Consider the following 17,561-nt stretch of genomic DNA (forward strand, 5'->3'; position numbering starts at 1 on the left):
TAGAAAAAACAAAAAAAGTATAGCATGCCATGTCAGGTCCAACCCATTTTATTGAGCTTTTGAGCCTGTGGATCCCAGACTAAGCACTTTGGCCATGAACCTGCAATAGACATGTCCCAGGGATCGCTGTAGTAATTTAGACCCATCGCAGTACGATTGTTCTCAACTATTCGAACAGTCGTCCGCCATCACGTGTGCGACACATGGCTGATAAGATAGCCAAGAGGTACACTCACCTGGGTTCGAATCCACACCCAGGTATAAACCTTACACCAGCGCTGTGTCCCAGGAGTGATGCCATGTGCAGTTTGGAACAGAAGTGCTTGTGGTAGATTGGCAGGTGATGTTACATTGAGAGAACTTCCAGCATAAACCTCTTACCCATCTAATTCAAACAAATGTATACTAGATGGCTGCAGCTAAGAATTTTAGCTCAGAGGCTCGAACTTTTATTTAGATTTAATTTATTTAATAAAAAATAAATAAATAAAACACGCAAAAGCAACCTGATGGGTTTGTGTGGAAGAGAAATTATATTGAAATATATATATATATTAGGCTTAAAATGACAGGTACTACATGACCAGTTGGAAGACCCCATGGTCCACATGATTACATCCTTGACAGGAAAGAATCAACGAATCAAAACAAATTCATTGAGCAATAATTTTATTTCCACCACTGGACAAACCAGGAAATGCAATCAATTCAATGTGAAGCTGAAAAAACATTTACAAAATGTGAAATCACGTGCGGACATTCAACACTTATTTGCTTTGTTTATCCTGAGGCTTCGTACCGGTTGAGGATTTACAAACATCACAGGAGCGATCGGAATCGTGGTCCTGGTGCTTCGCCTCCACCACCTGGTTTAATGGAGTTTTCTGCATAATGGAGTCGAACCCCGTTTTTAAAGATTCGACAACACCGGTTAAACGGGCACGACCGCTTTCTGCAACAACCTGGATCCCGGCAGAACTCTTCCTGAACACCTCTCGCCCGGTCTTGCTCGACACAGCAACGAGTCGCCGGTAAAGGTCAAGGGACGAGGAGCTTGGTACGACAACCTTCTCTTCATCAGGAGTTGCACCTTCTGCAAGACACAGGTATTAGTTTGTATACAAACACAAAAACTGAATCACGTCCACATGGCACCAACTGACCTGGCTTATCTTGTGGCAGGTATCGATCCACCTGAGAAATCAATGAATCTGCACCCGACAAAACCACCTGCCCAAACTTGGTTTTCAGTAGCGAGTCTGCACCGTCCAACACCACCTGCTTGGATCTCTCAAAACCCACTCCGACCTGGGACTTGGACCAATCCAGAAATATTTCCAAACGTTTTTGTGCAATTTGCAAATTCTTCGTTACATCATCAAGTACCTGGAAACAAGGAAATATAAACCAATCACCGGACAATATTTATTTTTAATTACTGCATCTGGTCACAGGAGGTACGTTTGGAAAGGTGAAGGTAGAGTCAAAAACACAACTTGATGTTCTTATTTCTCCAGTTCCAAAGAGCCAGATGTCCCCACACTAAATTACATTCACAGGAAGATCCAGAATCACCTCCATTCTCCATACCTTGTTGGCAGGTTGATGCAAGATCGGGACCTTCTCCTCCACAAGATCCAGACCCCGGCATGCGAGCTCGTCCACAAACTTAACTGGAGGAAATAAAAGGTGGAAAACTCAAAGATCATGGATATTGATGAATCATAGTGAAACAGAAAAAGGGAAATTTCAAAAACGACCCAGAACAACCTCCATCCTCCTCCAGAATCGATCACAATACAAAACTTTCCATTAAAATGAAGAAAGTTCCACAAGGTTCGAGTTGAAATAAACAGAAGTTCAGACATCACATCCGATCTGCATGGAATCACTCACTCTGCGGATGAAGAATCCTGGTGATTGGTTCGACCCCACTGGAGGTGATCACAGCTACCCCCGTAACGCCTCGTTCCACCATGTTACCAAAAGAGAGAAGAACAGGCCTCGACTCCTTCCCACACTTGTAGGCCTGAACCAAGTCATCCGCAACAGAACTGAACAGCGGTAGTGAATACAATCTCTGAAATACATTCTGTGGACAAGAACAGAAAGTTACAATGAGAGGACGTCTCACATTCCGAAACTTCATGGGATTGGCTGGTTGAGGTTTTCATGACAACAGATGGATGGGGTTAGAGTGGGGGTGGGGGGGGGGGGGGGGGGGTTAAGGTTAAATCCACTAACCAAATCACTGCTTAAATTGACATGCGTCGAACAGTTTCTTTTCCACAGCAAAGGTGACTAGGTTACCAGTTAAACAAGAACAGTTAACCATGGACCACAAATTCGTTACATCAAATTCATTCCAAAATAATCCGACTCATTCTTTATAAACGAACAATGTCAATCACAAGTCCGACATCAAAACTTGGCATGACAGATTTTACATGAGAAAATAGTTCCACACTTTATATGTACCAGCAACGGTACCCACCCTATGGCAGGGCTTCAATTGGGAGGCCCAAATGGAAAGGCAAAATATCAGAAATTGAAGGCTTTGTTTATTTTAAACGATTCATATGAACATCCGTTGAATCACATCACACGCAAATCAAAATCTAAACAGTACATGGCGCCCATTTTGAAAAAAGATAGAATTCTGCAAAACGGAAGCGGCCGCTACACGTCTTTCTCAGTCGTTGTGCACACGCTGCCGTGTTCCTTCGGAGCTGCACGTTTATATAGGAACAGTTCAAATCGATCTACCCTCTCCTGGTACGTAGAATAAACAGTATTTGTGGAATTTCAACAAAAGCCACATCACTGTTCCATCGTGTTTGGAAAACCTGGAAAAACAATAGCCGATAGCCTATTTTACTCCCAGGGGTCCCAGGAATACCCACCCAAAATATCGTTGCGATCGGTTCAGCCGTTTTTGCGGTACCTTCGAACGGACGGACACGGTGAATTATAGTAAGATCAAGTGAGAAATGAGAAAACAAACTTCAAACTCACCCCCGTCCGTCCGTTTCCCTCCAGACAAACACTCGCACCATCCCACCCCACTCCAAACTTCCACATTCCCACCCATACGTCCATCCCCACCAATAACTCATTCACCTGGAACTCGGCCCGACATGTTCACCTGAAGAACCAAAGAACTCACCTTGGTACCGACGCTCTGAATCTGGACGGCCATTTCGTTCAAAACAAGAAATGATTCACGGGGAGAGAACCGAGCGAGATCAAGACAAGAGCACTGAATCAATCTAAGCACTACCAGGTAAGCAAGGTAAACCAGGCACAGACAAGGGAATGACAAAACGAATAAATTTCTCACCTTTTTATACAATAAACAGGAACACCTGCTCCTCTGACGTCACACCGTTGCACGACTCCAATTATAATGTTGTAATTATAACGGCCGAGCCCGAATGCATTAACCCCATTTTCGGACGAAGTCCAACGGGGGCAAATAAAATACTTCAAATGGAAATCGATCCGCCATCGCCAAAAATGGCAGGGACAAGATTGTTAAAAAATGGACCCAGGTTGCTCCTGTTTGAAATCATTGGAGAGGTGGGGGATGGTGTGTCTGATCTTCCGGTCATTGTTGGTCATCGAAACCAGAAGCATCATAGACTTGCAAGGCGGGCCGAAACTCTTTAAAAGTGAGCGGGACATCCGTATAGTTTTATGGATCTCCCATAGGCTTATTATTGTTATTTCTACGTTTTCTTTTCAACACAGGTATGTTCAGGTGCGTGGCGTGTATAGAGTATCGCGGCTCTGAAAACACCATATAAAAAAGTATTGGAAGAAGAAGAAGAACATTGAAAATTTAGCTATTACCTTTGGTCGGGGAAAAAAACAACTTCTTTTTTTCTGACATTTTTGTTCATGGCGGATTAGTTACCATTATTTGTCATGGAGACGTGACGTCATCGAGTGGAAAAAAATGACGACTTCATTCCGATATTCATATTGACCAAATACCGAAACATTATTAGATTCATAATTTAGATGACACATGACAGAATTTTTATAAATCATTGATAGTAATTGTCGTCAAAAATTAAATGTATATTAAAACTTTATCACAAAATTATATATACTGGACATTAAAACTTCAATACAAAATTATATATAGATTTAAACTTTAATACAAAATTATATATAGATTAAAACTTGAATACAAAATTATATATAGATGAAAAATTTAATACAAAATTATATATGGATTAAAACCTTAATACAAAATTATATATAGATTAAAACATTAACACAAAATTATATAGAGATTAAAACTTCAATACAAAATTATATATAGATTAAAACTTTAACACAAAATTATATATAGATTTAAACTTTAATACAAAATTATATATAGATTAAAAGTTGAATACAAAATTATATATAGATTAAAAATTTAATACAAAATTATATATGGATTAAAACTTTAATACAAAATTATATATAGATTAAAACCTTAATACAAAATTATAAATTATATAGATTAAAACTTTAATACAAAATTATATATAGATTAAAACGTGAATACAAAATGATATATAGATGAAAAATTTAATACAAAATTATATATAGATTAAAACCTTGATACAAAATTATATATAGATTAAAACCTTGATACAAAATTATATATAGATTAAAACTTTAATACAAAATTATATATAGATTAAAACCTAAATACAAAATTATATATAGATTAAAACTTTAATACAAAATTATATATAGATTAAAACCTTAATACAAAATTATATATAGCTTAAAACCTTCATACAAAATTATATATAGATTAAAACTTGAATACAAAATTATATATAGATGAAAAATTTAATACAAAAATATATATAGATTAAAACCTTGATACAAAATTATATCTAGATTAAAACTTTAATACAAAATTATATATAGATTAAAACTTTAATACAAAATCATATATAGATTAAAACCTTAATACAAAATTATATATAGATTAAAACTTTAATACAAAATCATATATAGATTAAAACTTCAATACAAAATTATATATAGATGAAAATTTTAATACAAAAATATATATAGATTAAAACCTTAATACAAAATTATATATAGATTAAAACTTTAATACAAATTATATAGATTAAAACCTTAATACAAAATTATATATACATTAAAACTGGAATAAAAAATTATATAAAGATTCAAACTTTAATACAAAATTATATATAGATTAAAAATGTAATACAAAATTATATATACATTAAAACTTCAATACAAAATTATATATAGATTAAAACTTTAATAGCAGCCTCCTCATTCCTCACAGCCTCCTCACTCTCTGAAGACCTGGACGAAATCACAGACTGGTCAAACAAGTGGAACATGTCTTTCAATCCTGACAAATCTCACACTCTTACTATGTCTCTCAGAAAAGATTGACTGGACAACCCTCCCATCTTCTTTCTCAACAATCCTCTCCAAGAAGTTCTGTCGCTCAAGCTTTTGGGTCTCACTATCTTTCATGATCTTTCTTGGGAAAACCACATTTCCAAGCTGGCCTCCAAAGCCAGTCGCCGACTTGGCATCCTCCGTCGTGCGAAGTCCTTCCCAGGCACACCTGAGCTCCTCAACACATACAAGGCTTTCATCCACAGCTCAATGGAATACTGTTCTCCCCTATGGGCCGGTGCTCCTGCCTCACACTGAGCTCGGCTTCACGCTGTTGAAACCAAAGCTTTCAGAATCATTGGAATCTCCCGTGATGAAGCTATCTCCGAGGGCCTTTCACTCACTCACCGCAGACAGGTAGGTGGTCTTTCTGTCTTCTACCGACTCCTCTCCGGTCTTGCTCCCCCAGCTCTCTCTGTGCTCTGTCCCCCAAATATTCCTACAGGTCGCACAAGATCCGCCAGCAACCCTCTGATGGTTAAACTACCGAAATCTCGGCTCTCTGCTCACCTTCACTCTTTCATTCCTCTTTTCTCCCGCCTCTGGAACAAACTCCCACACTCCCTTCAATCCCACTCCTCCCTCCAGGTCTTTAAAACAGCTGTTCACCACCATCTCTTATCTTCCCCCATCCAAAACCTTGATCTTTTCTACCCCCGCTAATTCACCCCAGATCCACCTTGTTTGAAATTCCAACTTCTTTCCTGGAAGTCCTGGCAGTGTCCATATGTTTTATACCTCTCCCACCCCCCCCCCCTTCCCATCACCCCTCCCCACAAAGCCCTCTCCCTCCCACAGATCTCTCGATGTCTCCATGTCTCTCGATCCATGCTCTCAAATGTTATGTTATGTTTGTGTCCTTCCCCCTCTCTCCCCATCTTGTCTACCGCTCCCGATGTTATATGTTTTATGTGTCGGTTTGTCTTTCTGTGTGATTAATGTTCGCTCTTTCACGAGCCTCGATCTTGTATCCCCCCCAAAAAAAAAAAAAAAAAAAAATTATATATACATTAAAACTTCAATACAAAATTATATATAGATTAAAACTTTAATACAAAATTATACATAGATTAAAAATTTACCTCAAAATTATATACAGATTAAAACTTTAATGCAAAATTATATATAGATCAAAAATTGAATACAAAATTATATATAGATTAAAAATTTAATGCAAAATTATATGTAGATGAAAACTTTAATACAAAATTATATATATTGATTAAAACTTTAATACAAAATTATATGTATTGATTAAAACTTTACTACAAAATTATATATACTGGACATTAAAACTTTAATACAAAATTATATATGGTTTAAAACTTCAATACAAAATTATATATGGTTTAAAACTTTAATACAAAATTATATATGGATGAAAAATTTAATACAAAATTATATGTAGATGAAAACTTTAATAAAAAATTATATATATTGATTAAAACTTTAATACAAAATTATATATATTGATTAAAACTTCACTACAAAATTATATATACTGGACATTACAACTTTAATACAAAATTATATATGGTTTAAAACTTTAATATAAAATTATATATGGTTTAAAACTTTAATACAAAATTATATATAGATTAAAATTTTACTACAAAATTATATATAGATGAAAACTTTCATACACAATTGTATTTATTGATTAAAACTTTACAACAAAATTATATATGGTTTAAAACTTTAATACAAAATTATATATGGTTTAAAACTTTAGTACAAAATTATATATAGATTAAAACTTTAACACCAAATTATATATAGATGAAAAATTTAATACAAAATTATATGTAGATGAAAACTTTAATACAAAATTATATATGTTGATTAAAACTTTACTACAAAATTAAATATAGATGAAAACTTCAATACAAAATTATATGTCGATGAAAACTTTCATACAAAATTATATATGGTTTAAAACTTTCATACAAAATTATATATTGGTTTAAAACTTCAATACAAAATTATATATGGTTGAAAACTTTAATACAAAATGATATATAAATGAAAAATTTAATACAAAATTATATGTCGATGCAAACTTTCATACAAAATTATATATAGTTTAAAACTTTCATACAAAATTATATATTGGTTTAAAACTTCAATACAAAATTATATATGGTTGAAAACTTTAATACAAAATGATATACAAATGAAAAATTTAATACAAAATTATATGTAGATGAAAACTTTAATACAAAATTATATATAGTTTAAAACTTTACCACAAAATTATATATAGATGAAAACTTAAATAACAAAATTATATGTAGATGAAAACTTTAATACAAAAATTATAGATCGATTAAAACTTTACTACAAAATTATATATAGATTAAAACTTTAATACAAAATTATATGTAGATTAAAATTTTACTACAAAATTATATATATGGGACATTAAAATTTTAATACAAAATTATATACAGATGAAAATTTTAATACAAAATTATATATAGATTAAAACTTTATGACAAAATTGTATATAGATTAAAACTTCAATGCAAAATTATGTCTGTGGAAGGGAGAGGGCTGGAGTGCAGTACACTGGATAAACAAGGACACTACAGGGGGTTTCGAGAAAGAAAACAATTTGAAAAAGGTGCATTTGTGATGTATTAACTGGGGTAGAAAAGATCAAGGTTTTGGATAGGGGAAAACATATGGTGCTGAACAGCTGTTTTGAAGACCTGGAGGGAGGAGTGGGATTGAAGAGTTTATTCCAGAGGCAGAAAAAAGAGGAATGAAGGTGAGCAGAGTCTTGGTTTTGGCAGTTTCACCAGAAGAGGGTTGCTGACAGATCTTGTGTGTCCTGAAGGAATATTTGGGGGACAGAGCTGGGGGAGCTAGGCTGGAGAGGAGTCTGTAGAAGACAAAAACCACCAACTTACCTGTGGTGAGCGAGTGTAAGGCCCTCAGAATCAGCTTCATCATGGAAGATACCAATGATCCTGAAAGCCTTGGTTTCTACAGCGTGAAGCCGAGCTAGGTGAGAGGCAGGAGCACCAGCCCAGGTGGATAGCAGTATTCCATTGAACTACGGATGAAAGCCTTGTATGTGGTGAGGAGCTCAGGTGTGCCAAGAAAGGACTTCATGATGGAGGGTGTTGAGTCGGCGACTTGCTTTGGAGGCCATCTTGGAAATTTGGTTTTCCCAGGAAAGATCCTGGCAGATCGTGAGACCCTAAAGCTTGAGTGATAGAATTTCTTGGAGAGGATTGTTTAGAAAGTAGATGGGAGGGTTTTTCTAGACGGTCTTTTCAGAGAGACATTGCGAGAGTGTAGGATTTGTCAAGATTGAAAGACATGTTCCACCTGTTTGACCATTTTGTGATATTGACCAGGTCTGCAGAGTGAAGAGGCTGCTGATTGCTGATCTGAGGGTTGAGAAATGTAGCGGCAGAGAGGGTTGTCATCAGCAAAGAGGAGGTAGAGAGGATTTTCCAGAGAGTCGGAGAGATCATTAATAAAGCCCAAAAACTCACAGGGCCCAGACAGAACACTGTCGTGAGGAACTCCAGCCTGGACAGGAAGTGGAGATGGGAGAATTCCATTTTGGGCCACATGTTGATTACCACAGGAAAGGAAGTCCTCGAGCTTTGCGTGGATTTCCATGAATACTTTAAGGAAAGTGAAACTCATGAGAAATCAATGGTGCGCCATCACAAATCCCCGTGCGTCCCACCAAAAGCAAAGTTAAATGATGGCAAAAGGTTCCTTCCACCAGGAACGACCCAATATCAAATTTTGAGTTGAAAGTTATTTTCCATTTTTACCCTCTGACCCCAAGTCCCCACCCTCTGAGGCATGAACCTGTGGTTAAATCCCAAAAATCGTTCCCTGTAACGGACTCGTATAACATTGAATAATTTTGCTTTGGCAAAAGTGATGTTGGATGGTGTTACGGTCTGTGGCCTTTTTCTTCTTGCTTCCCACCCACCCCCTGGGAGTTTGACCAAGTGGTTTGGTCCATGTGTATAAAGCCTAAGATTGGTTGTGGGGCAGGGGTGTGGCCAGGAAGGTGATTCAGAGGAGTGAGTGGCCATTTTGGAGGAGGGCTTATGGCAGAGTGCTTTTTCGGCGGTTGTGGAGTGTCCGGCTGCAATCTCTCCACCTGAAGGGTGACGTTGATCGAACTCTTGCTGCCAACCACTGAGGCCTGCCTTGGGGCCTACTTGTGGACTTGCCTACTCCTACCCTCTACCACTGGGCTGGCCCTGGGGCCGACTGTTGGGCCTGCATTGGGGCCTACTCTTGGACCGGCCTGCTCTTGGACCGGCCTACTCTTGGACCGGCCTCCTCTTGGACCGGCCTACTCTTGGACCTGCCTACTCTTGGACCTGCCTACTCTTGGACCGGCCTACTCTTGGACCGGCCTACTCTTGGACCGGCCTACTCTTGGACCGGCCTACTCTTGGACCGGCCTACTCTTGGACCGGCCTACTCTTGGACCGGCCTACTCTTGGACCGGCCTACTCTTGGACCGGCCTACTCTTGGACCGGCCTACTCATGGACCGGCCTACTCTTGGACCGGCCTACTCTTGGACCGGCCTACTCTTGGACCGGCCTACTCTTGGACCGGCCTACTCTTGGACCGGTCTACTCTTGGACCGGTCTACTCTTGGACCGGTCTACTCTTGGACCTGCCGACTCTTGGACCTGCCTACTCTTGGACCTGCCGACTCTTGGACCTGCCTACTCTTGGACCTGCCTACTCTTGGACCTGCCTACTCTTGGACCTGCCTACTCTTGGACCTGCCTACTCTTGGACCGGCCTACTCTTGGACCGGCCTACTCTTGGACCGGCCTACTCTTGGACCGGCCTACTCTTGGACCGGCCTACTCTTGGACCGGCCTACTCTTGGACCGGCCTACTCTTGGACCGGCCTACTCTTGGACCGGCCTACTCTTGGACCGGCCTACTCTTGGACCGGCCTACTCTTGGACCGGCCTACTCTTGGACCGGCCTACTCTTGGACCTGCCTACTCTCGGACCTGCCTACTCTCGGACCGGCCTACACTCGGACCGGCCTACACTCGGACCGGCCTACACTCGGACCGGCCTACACTCGGACCGGCCTACTCTTGGACTGGCCTATTCAAGATTTTCCCGCTTTTCTCCCTTCTTGGTTTTATGTGCAGGAAGAGATTTTCGTGTGATAATCCATAAATATAGACAGTGTGATTGAAGGCTTGGCTTGGTGTGCTTCAGGCCGTAACAATGGAAAATATCCTGTTAAGTCACAACAACAGCAACACCAAAACAGCAACAACAACAGGAGGGATAAAAGAACATTGGCAGTTTGAGAACGGCAGAAGAAGAAGAAACGGAGACAATGAGGAGGAGAAGGCAACGACACTTCTGAGCTGTCACGCTCATTTTCAAAAAGTGCAAATCATTTTTAAACTGACATAACCAGTAAAGGAGGAACCGTGGATCTTCTGCATGCGAACCTGGGCCGAGTTTAGTGACTCGCATATTCCCTGAAAACGATAGACCAACTTCGACCCACTGTGTGTTGGTCTATGGAGACAGCTTGGCTTCTTATATTATACCTGGTGAGGTAGTCTTGTCTGAACGCCTTCTACTCATGGAATCTACCTGTCGGCCATTGCACTGTTGTTATCTAAGTGACCTTTTCAAACCTTGTATACCTTCATTGGCACCATTTTGGGTTATTTACATGCCATTTCTGAGAAGGCACGCGGCTGATTGACCCGTGCATAACTTCAGAACATATTCGTCCCTCCAATCTCTCCTCTTCCACAAGTAATGAAACGGAAAATCAAATACTGCATTGGAGTCATTAGAAGGAACCAGAAGAAATAAAAAGCAAAGTTGGAGTCATCAGGAGGAACCTGGATAAGATTTGGGTTTCAGCCCATACTCCACAACGCTCAAACCCATCGTGGATCTTCAGTATGTCGTTCGTGGATCTTCTCCAGTGCCCTGAGGTCGACATGTAATTGCTATGTTGTTTGTACTCCGATCCGTGTTTCCTTCATTGTAAAAACTACCAAGTCAACAGTTAAAAGGATTTTGAGACGATAGGTGCTATGGCCTTTGCAAGATCGATGGAGACAGCGATCTCTTGGCTTATACACCGCCAAAATAGCTTTGTGGAATTCTCTCATGTCGAGATTAAACCCACGTCGTTTGAACTTTGGCTGAGGTCATTATTTACTTTTATTGATCCAAAATGGCCGATAAAAAAGTACTTTCCAGCGAGTCCTTGGTCTCTGACCTATTTTTAATCTGTTTATCTGTCTGTGAGCGTGACATCCCAAAAGGTTATGACGGATACAGAAGAAATTTGGTGTATCACAATAAATCAACGAATGATTAGATTTTGGTGAATATCTGGATCCGAACCAATAATTTTTTAAAGTGATTGTTCACCATTGAGTGATGCGACTGTATGTAACTTGATATTTCAAGAAGTTGTGGATGGATTATGACAAAACTTGGTGGATAAGTTGGGTCGGTGACACGAACAAGCCGATTAGATTTGGGTTCAGGTCTGGATACAGATCCAGTGTATCAGTGGTATACAAACCCATAAACTGTTCAGCCTGGTGGAGGTCTGCGCTCTACCAAGTGCCGTTCTAGTTTTTGTTGTTTTCTTCGTTAATAATTTGTGCACGTGAATTTTTTGACCGCTCTTGGAGATGTAATCTAATCTAGGCTGTCGACCGCAATGATGACTCCTCCTTTGCCCGTTACAGATAACAACCAGCACAGGAGAGGTCATGATCAGGTACCTGCTCCGCATGGGAAACGGAGCACTCGACGTCGCAAGGCAAATACCCACACCTGAGGGCCTGTAATCCAAGCACGAGTAGCCTAATGGTGCTGTCAGGCTCCGCCACACGACACCCGGGCGTTCCTGGAGTTCCGGCAGGACTCCACGATGTCGACGACTGCAGGTGCAGTGTGGCCTCGGTGAAGCGAACGGGACATCCAACTTTCCTATCCAGGCCTGTGGCCGTATCTGTGCGGGCTGGGGCCTCACTGCATTTGGTTTGCGGGGCTTTAGGCATGATAGTATGCAATGATCCAGATTATTGGGTCTCATTTGAATTACCCGATTGAATTTCACTTTTTTTTTCTTTTTTTTTTTGTCCAGCCCTGAAGGAACGGCGCTTGTGGCTATCACCCACGGAGACCCATCACGGTCCCTTAAGCATGCTCATAGCTATCCCCTCCCATTTGCTTATGTTCTGGCCTGAACCATTTGCTTATGTTTTTTAGGAGCAGGTGACATGTACTTGACGAAACATAACATTGTAGCAAAAATTGAAAAACCACACTTGAAGTGATTATTTTGCATGCGCTTGTAATGCGAATGAAGCCCATGCACTGATGTTTGTACCCCGGTTGAGGTTGGTGTTTGCATGGATTGTATTGCACGTGAGGCCTAGGTTAATTTTTTTCAATGGGGAAGGGGGATAAAGGTTTTACAGTGATGTGTGATGAAAGTTTTAAGATTACACTTGTTCCCTTATCAAAGCAAACCGGACTGAAGCAAAGGTTTTTTTTTTAGTTCTTCGTACAAACTTGTCATTTGGTTTTATGATGCTATTGTGACACTCCTTTTAAAAAATGTGTTGGTTGTTTGCATTCAATCATTTTTTTTCTTCATTGTTTAAAGCTTTTGTTTTGTCAAGAATATTTCCAATTTGCTTAAGTAACCAGCCCTGAGAGCTGAGATTAAGCCTTGAGAAATTCAGTGAAATGTTATAATAATTTTGAGTTGACAACAAATCACGACAACCTCCATATACAGTCTTCACAAAACATACGGCTCGATGGCTCCCAGGAAAATCCAGGTGGTGTTTAAGCAACATACACACTCGCGGCCTGAACATGGAGGTGTTATCAGTGTGAAGCAATCTTTTTAGTAACAGGTGCACATGTAAACACGCTGATTGAATTTGTGTTGACAACAAATCACAACAACCTCAACATATGATCTTCACAATACATATTACTCGCTCACTCCTGGGAAAACCCACGCAGTGTATAAGCACAAGACCTGATCGAGGCCTGAAAGCCAATTATCTGGTTTTATCTGGCATCAATTTTTCATCCAAACATATAGCCCTGTGTCCTTTCTCTAGATGAAAGATGGGGCAATGCAAAGTTTGGTCTCACTGGTTATTGCAGGGTTTGAAGGCATAAACAAACAAACGCACATTCTACTTTATATTTTAGAACAGCAAACATACCCGCAACGCCGGTTCCCTCCTCCCGCCACTTCCCCTTCCTCATCCTATGCTTACTCCCACACCACCCCTCCAAACTCCCACCCCTCCTAATTCCCACCCCTCCTAACTCCCACCCCTCCCCTATCTCCTATCCAACAGCCCCCTTCCCTCCCTCCTCAAACCACCTCCCTGCCCCCAAAACAGGTGGCTTGTGTGTTCACAAGTTATGAATTACGAGAAATTGACTGTTTAAAAGTATTAAAATATGATGATAATGTCTCATTTGCTTTTATGTAGAAGATAACATTGTTCCAAGCTCCTAATGAATGAAATAACATCGTAAATGAAAGCAGATTGCACAAAAAGGTGAAAACTAAGAAACATCGAACAATAGCACTCAAAAGATTCGGTATTCGATGAGCTCTTTATTGTACAGAAACCACTAAGACCTCTTCAAAAGTAAGGCTTTTTTTGTCGGTGGAAACAAAATGGCAGATTAAGACCACTGAGGTGAACACAGGCTGACCAAGGATAAAACCTGATTTTGTTTTAATTTAATGAGCCCGTTAATTATCTTCAAAAGGGGTGTTTAAATCTACCCACACACCCAGTTTTCATTCGTGCACTCCCTTCGAGTACCCTTAGCATGCACACAAAGTTTTGGGCCGCTAGATATCATGGTTTTTTGAGTTATGGAGAAGACACGCTGACTGACAAACAAACTTTATTACACTAGCAAAGGTACTGGGCGTTGCCGGGCAATGCATTGTCGCTTTGCTGGCAGCAATGTTGAGAGGAGAGGGGGAGGATTGGACCGGCAAGGCCTCAAAATACAAATTCTACAATATCAAGGTGTGTAATCCCTCAAAAGCTTGATTTCCCCAAAACCTGTTTTAGCGCAAGGGCAACACTAACGACCTCATTTGCATCTATTTGTAAAATCACATGTAACATTGATAAAACCATGCAGGAAACATGTAATCTTGCCTGCACGTGTGTCGCATTATTCATTTTGCCTGCAGAGTGCACAGAACGATGGGATTTCATTTTATAACATGTTTTTCACCAGATTTGTTTAAATTTTGTGTGGAGCACCTTAATGAACCTTTAAAAATGCAAATACAAGTCGAATATACCCCATGGCGAAGCAGTCCCGAAAGGGGACAAAGCGCAAAACCGTGGTAAAATGTATAGCATGTAGTACCCCTTTAAAAGCTATTCACAGCCTCACTGCGGTTATTTTAAAATAAATTTGAATTGTTCTCAAATTTTACAGAATTAATAGACTTTAGTGAAGAGCAGAAATCAAATTGAAGTTAATATGAGCATATGCAAAAACAGAAGAAGAAGAAATAAGCACCGTTTATTGTATCACCATGGCTTGCAAAAACAGTGCACTAAAGTGCACTCCTGTTAATCTTCAAAAAAGGTGTTTACATTTACCCAAACATCCAATTTTCATTCAGAACTCCCTCAGAGTTCCCTTCGTGTGCATACAAAGTTTGGGGCTGCCAGGTTTAATGGTTTTTGAGTTATGGCAGAGACGCACACACTACGCCTTTTATTATAGAGGTGTCAATCTGTAATCTGGTCCCATCTGATTACTTGCACTGGTGACAGGATCGCAGGTTCAAATCCCACGTACAGTTTGCATTTGGATCCGCTGGCTCATGTAAACCTACAGCTATATCTCCTCGTCCTCGATTTGAGAGCGCAACGTCCTCCAGGTGTTTTTTGACTTGACGGAGAAAGAAATGCAAATTCAGAACTTGAGTAACAAGGTTAACATGAGGCTTTTGGTCTTTGCAACAGAGAAGCCAGATAGGGATCTGGAGAGGGCAGATAAGGTGGTATAAAAATGTTACCGCATGTGTATGGTTGGGAGAGCAAACGGTCTGGTTTTTCTCAGGTTTTACTAAAAACCAGATTATTTTGCTTACAACCTTGTGCTGTATGTACAGGCCGCAGCTCACTCCCTGTAAGCACATTCACACAAATGGTCACCTGGATGTCAAAAGAGTAACCATTATTTATCAATATTCAGGTAAAATAAATCTGCAAAAGTCAAGTTAGTCTGGGATCCAGTCACCAAAATTTGAGAGAACCTGACATGGCATGTTATACTCTTTGTTTGTGTTTTTTCTATTAATTTGGACATTAAGGGCTGCTGAATGAGAGGTCTGCTCTGCTGGAAACCTTGCGAAAAAAAGTTGTGGCCATTTTTGTATATGCCTTAAAAAATGGTCTTACAATGCATGTTGTTGTTGTTGTTGTTGTTTTGTATATGCGCCCTTTATTTTTTGACCGAAAAATGTGAAAAATGTTTTTTTCCCTTAAAATCCCCAGTGGGTTGTGAAGGGTGTTTCCCACACATAGACTTTACTTGGGCGGGCCGCCCAGGTATATTAACGGCCACCCAAGTAAAAAAATAAAATAAAATAAAATGTTTTAATTAAAAAAATAAAAATTAAGCTATCCGTCCGAGAGAACGACGCGACCCGCGACACCTGCGATTGATTAACTAGTCCAGCGGACAATCTTCCCTCGCTCTACCCCTCCCCCCTCCCCTACTGACAATTGCGCGCTCTGTAGAGATCAAAAAACACAGAGAGAGAGAGAGAGCGAGAGGGTTCTCTGGACAGCTTTTCAAGACGCGGACACTGTGGATATTTTGGATGGATACAGCACGGACGAGGTAAAGCAACTCCTTTACTCCTTATTGTGTAATTGTTTTCTTGACTTTTTTCATAGTAGCTTGAATTCTATGAAAGCAAGCGGCAACTATGCTGCGTTACCAAAAAAAGCTTGGTATACCTGTATGCGAGCTAGGTAGGCAGGCACACGTGTTTGTCCAAGGCTAACGTTCGACTGTATTCAGAACACATGCGCAACAACATGCAGCAAAGTTGTACTGGCTAAATATGATCAGCTAATTTTTCACCAGAATGCAGGAAAACAAGTGTTTGACGCTCAAAGTTTTCTGGGGGACGACCGCCAGACCCCCCGCTAAAATTCGCCCTCCCCCCCCCCCCCCAATAGGCTACCACCACAAGTATATTTCAGACCTGTGGGAAACACTGGCTGTCAATAAATGCATCCCAGATACACAGAACCCGTGTTGACAACATCAAGTTGAGAAATACACTTACAAAACCTTTCCAAATGATTTAGAATCATTTTCATGCAAAAGCGCCCCCGATATGTTTTCATTTTTTCATTATTTTCATCTTGCTAAAAAATATTGTGGCCATTTTTGTATATGCGCCCTTTATTTTTTGACCGAAACATGTGATTTTTTTTTCTTTTTCTGCTGCAGGACCTGAAGACCCTGCAGGACCTGCAGCCTGAATCATGGAGCCTGAGTTCTCAACCAAGCAGCTGAAGAGAAAGCGGCCCGATACCAACTATACTGCTTGCCTAATATGTCAGAAGACAGACAGTAACTCTGGTCCTCTTCAGAAACTGACAGAGCAAGGCTATCCTGCACTCCTACAGTCACGTGAAAAAGTAAGGACACCCCATGTAAAGTTTTGACTTTTTCAACATATTTCAACATACAGCTATTTGATCTTCATTTCAACAATATTGATAGATAAAGGTGATATAATATAACAAATATCATGGAACATTTACATTTTGTAGTCCATTGTATAATTTAAATAAACATAAATGCAAATTTCGCATGTGGAAAAAGTAAGTACACCCTTGGCTCTAATAGGTGGTATTGCCCCCTTTGGCAGAACCAACCTCAAGGAGGCGTTTCTTATAACTGTCCAGCAGTCTCCGACATCGACTGGGAGAAATTTTTGCCCACTCCTCCATGCAGAATTCTTTCAGCTGTGCGATGTTTGAGGGGTTTCTTGCATGCACAGCTCGTTTC

At 39.9% G+C, this 17,561-nt stretch overlaps 1 protein-coding gene across 1 annotated transcript; it reads right to left on the reverse strand.

Moving 5' to 3' along the window:
• Nucleotides 1-652: 652 nt before the first annotated feature.
• Nucleotides 653-3,296, reverse strand: LOC137417864 (perilipin-1-like). Its single transcript, XM_068103796.2, has 5 exons — nucleotides 3,167-3,296; nucleotides 1,897-2,092; nucleotides 1,591-1,673; nucleotides 1,164-1,386; nucleotides 653-1,093 (listed from the first exon to the last, which is right to left on the reverse strand). Exons 1-5 carry the CDS (start codon nucleotides 3,197-3,199, stop codon nucleotides 768-770), a joined length of 861 nt encoding a protein of 286 aa, XP_067959897.2. The 5' UTR covers nucleotides 3,200-3,296; the 3' UTR covers nucleotides 653-767.
• Nucleotides 3,297-17,561: the final 14,265 nt, after the last annotated feature.

This window comes from Myxine glutinosa, chromosome 5 (genome assembly GCF_964187855.1).
Source record: "Myxine glutinosa chromosome 5, kmMyxGlut1.1, whole genome shotgun sequence".
NCBI lineage: Eukaryota > Metazoa > Chordata > Myxini > Myxiniformes > Myxinidae > Myxine > Myxine glutinosa.